This window comes from Catharus ustulatus, chromosome 2, assembly GCF_009819885.2.
Source record: "Catharus ustulatus isolate bCatUst1 chromosome 2, bCatUst1.pri.v2, whole genome shotgun sequence".
Lineage (NCBI taxonomy): Eukaryota > Metazoa > Chordata > Aves > Passeriformes > Turdidae > Catharus > Catharus ustulatus.
Window position 1 is genome coordinate 76,249,739 of NC_046222.1, and position 11,253 is coordinate 76,260,991.

The 11,253-nt window shown below is 49.5% G+C and overlaps 1 protein-coding gene across 1 annotated transcript; it reads right to left on the reverse strand.

Moving 5' to 3' along the window:
- Positions 1-1,063: 1,063 nt before the first annotated feature.
- SLITRK1 (SLIT and NTRK like family member 1) lies at positions 1,064-5,401 on the reverse strand. Its single transcript, XM_033051467.2, has 2 exons — positions 5,283-5,401; positions 1,064-4,678 (listed from the first exon to the last, which is right to left on the reverse strand). The coding sequence occupies exon 2, from the start codon at positions 4,411-4,413 to the stop codon at positions 2,335-2,337; it is 2,079 nt and encodes a 692-aa protein (XP_032907358.1). The 5' UTR covers positions 4,414-4,678; positions 5,283-5,401; the 3' UTR covers positions 1,064-2,334.
- Between the last annotated feature and the right edge of the window lie 5,852 nt (positions 5,402-11,253).

The following is an 11,253-nucleotide window of genomic DNA, read 5'->3' on the forward strand; positions in this document are numbered from 1 at the left end:
AAACTTCAAGGTTTTCTAGGAGACTGCAGATTTTTTCCACAGTGATAAAGGATTCTGGAGGAATGATGTATTCCCCGTGTTTAATTCCTCATGAATACCTGGAATCAGGTTTCTGCCTCACTTTCAAGAGTCTATCTATTGAAATGTGTATATGTATCTGTTTTCTCCTCACAGATCTCAGAGGTGGGCATCTTCTGTACAGCAAACCAAATCAGTATTTGAAGTTTAGCAAGTCCCTTATGGTGTTTTACTCTTTAAAAGGATTCTCTGCCTGGAGAAAGCCAGGAGCAACGTGACTGAAATTCTCCATATCTCCACTGGGACTTGAGCTGTGAGTTACAAGTGATTTGCAGAGACTTTCGCCTTTACAGGTTTGACTGAGTTTAGGGGCAGTTTTCCGTACAGGAACGGGATCAAAGGCGAGCTGCCTGAACTCCAACTGCAGCACTGCGTAGTGTTTTTTTCAGCTTTTAATATCAAAGGGTGGAGGCACCCGGTGCAAGAACGGGAAAATCCCTGCGGGCTAATTCGTTTTTCCCACTGGCGGCAGCTGCTGGAGCCCTGCCGCCGGCAGCTGCCCCACCGGGCAAGCTGCTCCCGGGTGGGAATTCTGGCCGCGGAAATTCGGCTCCAGCTTAATGAGAACAAGCTGGGCAGAGGCACTTAAAGCAAATTCCTACTAACATCCCTAATATATATCTGCAGTGTGTGCAGCAGAGGCGGTGACAGCAGCGGCAGCAGCATGAGATTCACAGTATTAATAAAGGGATTCACCGCCTCGTTAAAAAAAAAAAAAAAAAAATAGGGAGGGAGGGAGAGGGGAGGGGAGGAGGAAGGCAGGAAACTTCTGTACGTTATTTACATTGGGAAAGGGGGGAAGGAAGGGTGTTTATGCCTCTGCCTGTGAATGAATGAGAAAGAGGAAGGGAGGGAAAGAAAGGGAGAGAGGGAGGGAGAGAGGGAGAGAAACACACACAGAGCACTGAAAGGAGGCTCTGTCCCCTAAACCCAAGTAACCCGTTTTGCAAGAATTGGATGCTGGAAAAATGGTAAGGACCCAGAGTTGAAAACATTTTCACTTTAATACTGAAAAAATATGCCATTATAAAATCCTCGAATATAATTAGTAAGTTTCACTTGCTTCCTCAGTTCTGTTTTCCTCAAGTTATAGTAAGATTTACAACAGCACAGAATTTTCTACCATTAAACTTTGCAGCCTAAGCTCTAGAGTGACATTAATTGGTCATGCTTAACTGCCTTGGATTTTTTTTTTTTTTGTATGTTTACACTGTTACCATAATAGAAATCAAGGGTACTAATTTTTACATTCAGATGGAAAGGCAATACTGATTATGTATATTGAAAAAGAAGAGAGAGAAAATAAAACCAAAGCCTACCCTCCCCACCTCCCCCGAAAAATGAAACACAACCCATTATCAACAAAGCAAATCTCTCCCAGCAAAGTAATTCCCGCCTAGACATAAAAATAAAAACTTTTTAAAAATCCAATGAGAATACTCATGCAACTATGTCTTAAATAAAATCTTTACAATTTTTTTCCACAGTAAAAGTACGATCTCTACTGCCTATTGATCACACAAAATAAAACTGGCGAAATGGCACTTTTTATTATTATACTGTATTTCGTATATAGAAGGTTTGATACGAAGGGACTTATCAGGTAAGAGGGATGATGGTGTGAACTAGACGCTGCTTCCAGTCGGGGGCTGGAGCGTCCCTGGGGTGCGTTGTATCCATGCGAGCCATGCAGCACTTTTTTTATTCTTTTTTTTTTTTTTTTTTTTTGGTCCGTTTGTCTGTTTGTTTCAGAGTCGGAGTCACTTATTTACATTACATTCATGCCTTCGTGCAACTTTCCACTCCTGCTTTGCCGTCAGGAGGAGGCCAACACCAGTCCTCTGCCCCCCTCGTTTTCCTGGCCTCTTGAAAAGGGGTCGGTCCACAGGGAAAAGGGCAAAAAAAGCAAACCCCAACACAATTGAACAAAAGCCCAACAAAACCAGGAGCAGTGTTTCGCCCTGCCGGAGCCGAAGGAAGCTGTTCCTCGTCTGTCTGTCGCTGCCCCGGCCGTGCACAGGAGGGGGATGCGCTCACGGCGCCGAGCTGCACGGCGCTGCAGGGATGCGCTCCGGCGCCGGGCTCCCCCCGCCGCCCACTGGGCCTCGGCGCTTGCTATGGGGGTCGTGAAGAAGGGCGTGCGTGTGTCTGTGTTTCGCTTCTCACAAAAGGTAGCAGCGGAGGTGCAGAGCTGTCCCCGGCCGGAGCGTGAAGGGCCGGTCCCGGGTGGCGGCTGCCCCCGCCCCGCCCGCCGCCTCAGTCCGACAGGGAGTGGGAGCCGCAGTCGTACACCCTGTGGGCCCCGTCGGCGCTGTAGGGCCCGTTGTGCCAGTAGGACGAGTCGCAGACCGTCTGCAAGGAGTTGATTTCAGATGCAGAGGAGTTGGCGTCCCTCCTCTTGGACCGCTTTCTGTTCCTCAGGATGAAAACCAGCATGCCAACCACTGTGAAGGCGGAGGTCACAAAAACCAGCAGAAGCCCTGGCACTAGCACCGAAATAGAGACCCGGCTGGTCTCCAAGTAGGAGTTGGAGTGAGTACCTGTCTCTGTCAACCCGGTGCTGTTTTTGTTAGTAGAAGTTAATGTGGGAGAGATTTTTAACTGAGGGCAAATCACGTCATTGGAGAGAGACTCGAAATCCTCCTTGAAGAAATCTTCAGGGGACTCACACCTCAGGTCACTCATAATCACCTTGGGGCGCAACATCTCTGCCCACTGTTTGAAAGGCACGATAGGGCAAGTACAGTCCCATGGGTTGCCGTGCAGGTCGATCTGGGTGATGGAGGTGAGCTGGTCCAGCACCCCTGCCACCGGGAGGTACATGAAATAATTGTTGTGTATGCTCAGCTTGGAAAGCGAGACCCCGGCGAACACATCTACTGGGAGAGACCTCAGCAGATTGTTGTTGAGGATGAGGACTCTCAGTTTGGGCATCGCATTGAAGGTGCCAGGCATGATCATCTGGATCCCATTAAACTCCACATTCAGATACTCCAGGTTTTGCAGCCCAGCGAATTTCTCCCGGGACAGGGTGTCTAAGTAGTTGCTATCCATGTAGAGCCATCGGAGGTCAAAGAGGTTCTTGAAGGTGTTATTCTCAACGGTGGCAATGTTGTTGTTGCCCAGATCGAGTAAATTAAGTTTTCGGTAATCCAAAAAGTGAGATTTCCTGATGGTGTGTATTTTGTTGTCTCTCAGAAACAGCTCTTGCACATTGGAGGGCTTGGGCTTCAAATCTACCAAGCTGCTCACATTCCTATCATTGCAATTAACCTTTAAACCTGAGCCAGGGATCTGATCACAGCTGCAGATGTGTGGGCAGGAAAAGGTAGCCGGTAGTTTGCTCTTCGCACTCACTGTCGACACGGCAGCAGTGGGTTTGGTCTTGATTTGCCAGTTGACAGGAATCTTTGTACCTCCGTTTGGAGCAGATCCTGGCGTGGCAGGGTCTTCTTTGCCATGTATTTTAAAGGGGGTTGGAATGGGACCAGGATCGCAGGTTTCTTCTTCGGCAGGGGGAGCAGCTAGGCTGGAATCTACTCTGTTCTTTTTACACAGCTCCTGCTCTGTGGTCTCATTTAAATCTTTGCCCTGCAACCTAGTGGGAGCTTCACAAATCACTCTGCCGATCAAAGCATTTTTAGGTATGTTTTCCAGCCATTCTTTCAACGACAGCAGATCGCAAGTGCAGTCCCAGGGGTTATCCTCTAGCAGGATTTCAGCAATGCCTGGGATCTGCTCCAGGACCTCCTCGTAAGGCAAGGTTTTAAGACGGTTTCCCCGGAGGTCGAGGTGGGTGATCGGCACATACTGAAACACATTGGGGGGCAAGGTGCTGATGAGATTGTCATTTAAAATCAGCACCTCTAGCTTGTTTAAGTCCCTAAATGCTCCCGGGTCAATATCCCGCAACAGATTAAAATCTGCCTGGAGGTATTCCAGATCGTCCAGCCCCAGGAAAGTCTGCTTCCTGAACGATTTGATCTTGTTGTTGTTTATGTGCAAGCGTTTCACCAGCTGCAGCCCAAGGAAAGCCCCAGGAACAATCTCATGCAAACCGTTGTTTTCCATGTGCAAACTGACCGCATTGTAAAAGTTAGCAAACTCATTAGGGAAAAGTCGAGTCAGGGAATTGCCATGCAGGAATAAATGGTAAAATTGGGAAGTTGGGGCGGTGAAATGTTGCAGGCTGGTAAATCCCTTTTTCTCACAGTCTACGTGCAAATCCCCTTCTATCTCGTTGCAGGCACAGATCTTCTCTTTGCAAACGTCCCCTGTAACGTTTCCAGCAGCAAAACAAAGAGACGTCTCCAGCAACAGAATCCAAAGCAGCATTTTTAAACCGAGCAATTCATCCCCGATCTCATCACAAAGTAACAGCAAGCATCCTCCTCACACGGAAAGCAATTCCAGTTCATTCAATACATTAAATGTCCGAACCACCAGCAAAGAGGGAGGAAAAAAAAATGTTGGGGGGGGGAGCAGGGAGGGTCGCAGAGAGGGGGGGTTTTCTTTCTTTTCTCCTCTCTCCCCCCCACGCACAACTGCAACAGCCCAGATTCCAGTCAGTAATTATATCCACAAACTATCCAGGCACGTACTGCAAGGCAGGCGGGAAAAAAAAAAAAAAAAAAAAAAAAAAAAGGGAAAAAAAAAGAGAAGTAGAAGGAAAAAAAAACAAATCCCCCTCCTCGCTCGCCCTCCCTGACGCCTGCCGGGCAGCTAAGTGGAGGTCTGCCGGCCGGGCTGGCTCACCGGCACGGTGCTGCTGGCCCCCGGCCGCCGCTGCATGTTAGGGAGGCGCGGGCGGGAGCGCGGCGCTGGCCGCGGAGGCTGCGCGGTGCGCGGCTCCGCGCGGACTGACCTTGCCGCGCGGCGGCGGAGCCGCGCTCCTCGCCCGCCGCCCGCCGGGCGCTGTCCAGCGCCGCGGTGCTGAAAGCGCCCGCCCCAGCCTAGGCGCTGCCCGCCGAGCCGCCGGCGCTGCGCCGCGCCTGCCCCCGCTGCTGCGGTGCGCGGCTGCCCATGCCCGCCGGCGGCCGGAGCCTGCCGCGGGGCCGGGGCCGGGGCCGCCCGCCCGTCCGCCCGCGCCGCGCCGCGCCTCGCCTCGCCCTGCCGGCCGCACTGCCTCCCCTCCTCGCTCCCTCGCTCGCTCTTCTTTCCTTTTTCTTCCGCTGCTGCCGAGCCGCACGCTCGCACACACTCACATGCACGCAGAGGGAGAGTTGCTAAGAGGCTCTGCTCGTTTCAACCTGGTGCACACTGAAAGATCTGACACCCTCTGCTGAGCTGCAGTGGCAAAAATCCATCTGCTGAGGGAATGCTGGAGAAGAAAAAAAAAAAAAATCAATCCACGTACAGGGCAGCGTTAAAAACGCTGGCATTAAAAGCTGTAGATCTATTTAGATGCATTTTTCTAAATGGATTATTTAATTTATTTATTTTCTTTTAAAATGGAAACTTCAGCATTCTCCCCTTCCAGACCGGTTCTTTATTGCCCGCATTCACACACACTCACACCTGCACAAGAAGGAGAGGAAGGCTCGTTTGCCTTATTGTATTTCCCAATGACTTGAACAGAATTAGTGTCAGGGTGTCAAGCGAATAGCAATTTGAGGTAATTATTCTGCACGCCATTTTTATCGTTGTTTTAAGCGCGTTTCTTCCTCCCCTGCAGTCTAGGGTGTTTTATGCTGGATTTTGTGTCTTGCTGGTGTTCTCTATGCAATGTCGAACCGTGGATTAATGCACTATTTTTCATAATTTAGATGATCACAGAGCAGAGGGTAGATGGGGGAGGGGATTGCTGCACTGTTAGCAGTTCACGCTACCTGTTCCCACGGAGTGTAGTGTCTCCCTTAAGGAGGGCAGAGGAGGGTAGAAACTGACGGTTATTCTTATCTCTACATGTCCACGCATAGATATTTCTCTAGGAATGCTCATTATATACTCTCTGTGGAAATAAAACGCCTGCTTCCCTCGGCACCCTCTTTCTCGCCCTTTCCCTCCCCCCCTACCCCCCCACCCTCCCGCTGGCCTTTTCCAGCTCCCACCCTTCTGACAAAAGAGATTACACAGCGGAAAAATCGGTGCCTGGCCTTAAAGACAGGAGCCAAGCACACAAAAGTTTCTGCATCATTTGGAAGGGTTTCAGATGCCTACGAGCGAAGAACCAGTTGCACCTCTGGTGGTGCAAGTGGAAACCCGCGTTTCCCCTGCCTCGCTCTGAGGAGGAGGAGGAGAAGGAGGAGGAGGAGAAGGAGGAGGAAGAAGAGAAGGAGGACGGGGAGGGGGAGGGAGAGAAGGACGGGAGGAGGAGGAGAAGGAGGAGGACGGTAAGGAGGCGCGAAGGCAGGAGAGGTAGCCCAGCCTCCTGGTGCCTCCTGCAGCCCAGGGCTGTGCCTCTGGAGTCCGGCGCCGCTGGTGAACTTTGCGGCATACTGGTAGGGGGGGGATGTAACTGCGGGAGTGGGCTGGGGGAGGGTTATTTATAGGAAAATCCAGAAAGCCATATGGAGCCAGCACCCCCTGGTCCCGGCGGCATGTTAATTTGGTCAAAGCTTCTCCCTGGCTACCGCTTGCAAATAAATTAGACATCCTGCCGATGATGATGTTATCAAATTAATGTAATTAGGCCACAGACAAATCACAACAGTTACCGTGGCCATTTCATGTCCCCAGGATGAATATTTGGTCTTTTGTTTTGTTCTGGTGGGCAGGGACTAGGGAGGGAGGGAGAGGGAAGAGAGGTAGGAAATGGGACGGGAGTAGGAAACAAAACAGACAGAAAGGGAGAAATCCTGACCCTGTAAAAGCTTATCCAGTAAATTACAAATTGGCTAGAAAAGATAAAATGCCACTGAGACAGAAAGTACCACAAGAAATATATCAGTGGTTTCACTAGGAAAAGAAAAAGAGGAAAGGAAACTTGGTGCCACATTGGGGCACAATAATTCTTTTCTCCTGATGGTTACCTTGTCTCTCAGTGATGTCAGGGTGGAAGAATGGGGGATGCAAAGCTGCCTGAAAACCTTCTATGGATCAAAAATTGCAGCCTCAAAGTGCAAGGGAAACTGGAGGCAAGAAAGCCTTACAACAAACCACGGAGAGAGGCAGGACAGTCAGAGGAAGGGAAGAGGGTCAGGATGGGGTCAAGGACACATTTACTTGGTGTCAGCAGCAGTGACAAGATCACTGTGAACGAAGTCTTTGCAGAGGAAAGACTGAAAATCTGGACCCTGGTGAAGACTCCAAGGGGTGTGGGGCAGGAGGACTTGCTCTCCTCCTACCTAGAATAAAGCTTCCAAGCATCTTTACCTTCATGTTATTAAAATTGCTCAGGCACCGTAAAAACAATCAAAATGCAACCAGGAGACCTGAACATTAACAAGATATTAAATAAATAATATGAATAAAATAAGTGGAAGGAGACAATGACCTGTTGTCAAAGCGTGAAGGACAGATTGCCTGCTTCTTACAAAGGATCTGCTGAGAGGTGGGAACTGGTGGAAGCCATCTGGGGACCTGGAATTTCAAAGTGGTTAAAACCCAAAAAGTGAAAAATATGCCAGAAGAAATAAGAGTGTTTATGGATGGATGCTGTGTACCTTCCATACCTTCCAAAGGAGTATTTATCTAAGGAAACCATCGTGTTTTCAACTGTATTCTTTGGAGATTGATGTCTCATAATTAAAATATATGTATAGAGAGAGCATCTGCTATGCAAAAGTTAACGTCTAGGAGACAATTCAGAGAGGACGAAAAAAGGCACCATCCATTTGAGATTTGATATCAGGAGTTTTTTATTCTATGAGTCAAGCTACACAGAAAGATCCAGAACATTGATCTACCATTACTCAGTGCCATAATCCTACATTTCTAGTTTTTTTCATGTTATTGAATTAAGTTTGGAAATGTGTATACTAGGATAAGAGGCCTTCCTTTAAGGGTTTTAAGGATCTACCTATTCCTGGGTCAGGCTGATTGGGAACTGAAATGTTTTACTCTGTTACTTAGAGAGTGTGGTAAAGTGAGAGATCATACAGCATTGAAGTGCCAATTATCCGGGTCTTTAAAATTCAGTATATGAATCCCAGTTTACAATCCATACACAGGTTGCATAAACAGAAATCACATAATCCCCTCTAAATTATCCAGAAGATCAGATAAGGGAAAGAGCATACAAGTATATTGTCCTGGACTGTTATCTTTTACCACATGTTTCCATCTGCAAATTCCAGAAGTCTAAAACAATGAGCCACCTATTTATATCTTTCCTCTGGGTGTAAAACCTCCATATTTAGCCACATACAAGCCAAATGTAACCACTTTGAATAGAAATGGGTTTACTCACAATATGGAAAATTACTTGAAATAAGAAAAGGTAGTGGGATACTTCTACATTTTCCCAATTAGTGATCTCCCATCTCCCATCTCCCTTGCTATGGCTATGTAAGTAACACTGGGTAAGGGTATATTTCTGCTACTTTGGAACATGTTTAAAAGCTAGTTACTTCATCTAACACTGTAGAACTTGCAGAGCAGAACTCAGACCATCTGCATAGGTTCTAAAGAAGAGAGCAATTATTACTGTAGATATTCTGATTTCAGTGTTTGTGTTAATTACTGTAAAATTTGCTTCATTATTTCTATGGAAGTATAAAGACATCCTACACTGTAGGATGTAGGACATGATGTTGTGTGTGGATGCACACACATATGCATATATACATATGCATGTAAACATCTGTGTATGTCCACTAAACTCATGATAGATGAGCAAATAAGAGTTATAGGATCATTATTTAATTTGAAATTGTCTTTGTTCAGACTTTGGCTATGGAATTTAATACAGACCGGTAGTTAACACAGATGCCTCCATATGTTGCAACTCATGCAGAAATTATGCTACTCAGTGTATACAGTGGCTTTAACCCAGCTCAGATAAACAAGTTCTAACTAAGGGTGGAAGAGTTAAAGCTAATATCAGGATCTCCTCACAGAATTTTCTATCTCAGTATATCTCACAAGGCAGTCTTCACACATAGCTACTGGATTTCCATCTAAACTGCAATTAGACCTAACAAGGCTCCCAAAACTACAGTAATTTCACGAATACAAGCCGCACCAATTTGACCAAAATTTTGGTGGAAACCCGGAAGTGCGGCTAATATTCCGGGGCGGCTAATCTATTAACAAAATTCTAAAAGCTGCCAACACGGAAGTGAGAGCCCGCGGCAGCCCCAAGCCAAGCTGGAGCCCGGCCGGCCCCGGCAGAGGTGGGAAAGCCTGGCAGAGGCGGGGCCAGCAGTGCGGGGGCGGGCGGCAGAGCCTGAGCCAGCAGGGCGGGGCAGGGAGGGCGGCAGAGCCTGAGCCAGCATGGCGGGGGAGCCCGGGAGAACTGGGGCTAGCAGTGCAGGGGAGCATGGCAGAAGCAGGAAGGCCGGCGGGTGGGGCTGCCTGGCAGCGGGGGAAGCCCAGCAGAATCGGGGCCAGCAGCGTGGGGGAGCCCGGCGGTGCGGGGGCCTGCAGTGCCGGCCAGGGCGAGGAAACGCGGCGGCGGTGCAGACGGGAGGGGGCGGCCGGTGAGCCTGGTGGCGGCGGCGGCAGCCCTGCCGGCGGGGCGAGCGGAAAGCGGCGCTCGCGAAAGCGCCGCCGCGAGCCGCCGCCGCGAGCCGCCGCCGCTCGCGAAAGCGCCGCCGCGAGCCGCCGCCGCGAGCCGCCGCCGCTCGCGAAAGCGCCGCCGCTCGCGAAAGCGCCGCCGCGAGCCGCCGCCGCTCGCGAAAGCGCCGCCGCGAGCCGCCGCCGCGAGCCGCCGCCGCTCGCGAAAGCGGCCCGCGGGGCGAGCGAAAGCGGCAGCGGGGCGAGCGAAAGCGGCAGCGGGGCGGGCGGCGAGCCCGGCGGCGGCAGCCCTGCCAGCCGGGCGAGCGAACGCGGCAGCGGGGCGGTGCTGACGGGAGAGGGGGGCCAGCGAGCCCGGCGGCGGCGGCGGCAGCACCACCCGGCCAGCCCCGCCGAGCCGTGGCGCTGAGCTGGGCCACCCGGCCCCGTCGGCAACCATGAGCGGGCCGAGCCTTCCTGGCCCCGCCCCGAGCCAGTAAAGCCCGCTATGCCGCGATCCTGTTACTAATTGGCCAATTTGTGAAAGCTGCGCACGGATTCTCGCGACGAACGAAAGTGCGGCTAATATTCGGGGTGCGGCTTATCTATTGACAAAGACAGCAACATTGTCGAGGCACCGGGGGTGCGGCTTATAATCCGTGCGGCTTGTATTCGTGAAACTACTGTAGATAATTTTCTCCTTCATTTTTTCATTTTTCTGAGGGTAATGGCATGTGAGCATGTTCCAAGTCTCCCTGTGATATGTTCACCAGACGGAGCTTTGCAAAATGATGCAGTAGCGGATGATGATGACTAAAAGGAAAAAAAAAAAAAAGAAAAGAAAGTTAGAGAAGTGGTGAAATGGTTTGCCTACTTCTATCTAGTGAGTAGGAGACTGGCTCATGATGAGAAAAATAAGAAATTCTCCATCTTTTGCAATGTAAGAGCCAGCCCACTTGTTTTTCTTTCTTGGCTCATACCCTCAACCACCGGGCTACCAACCCTCTTGCTGCAGCTGTTCTACTTTACAAGAAAAATAATTCTGAGATCCCTTGAACCATGTAAAGGCAGTAGAGGAGCATGAGTTACAGCACTTGCCAGGCTGTGCACAGCCCTGGGAGGACTTGCTTGCTTTGTGCATTCATGTGGGACTCAGTATGACCTAATAAACTTCACAAATCAGATGGTTAGATTATGGAGCTGGTAGCAAAACCCATTGACATTCTTCTCCAGTGTACATTGTCATCAGATCTTGAGATAATTTTGTGTTGGAAACTGTGACTGAATAGGTCACAGGGTTAATCTTAAAAGGTCAAAACCTTAGGTGTTAAAAAAGGAAATAGGAGTCAGAAAGATGGACAGATTTTTCATCCATCTTGTGTGTAGTCTGCCATAAAACCTGTGCAGTCATTTCACTTTGAAATCCTGATGATGCGGAATTAAGAGGTGTATTTAGCAAGTAGACCAAGCTAAGGTCCTGACCAGAATTTCTTATTTAAACTATATATATATTGATCTGAGTTTCTGAACCCACTTTCTGTGATGATTGCTTTCATTAAAGTCACTGAAGCACCTGAG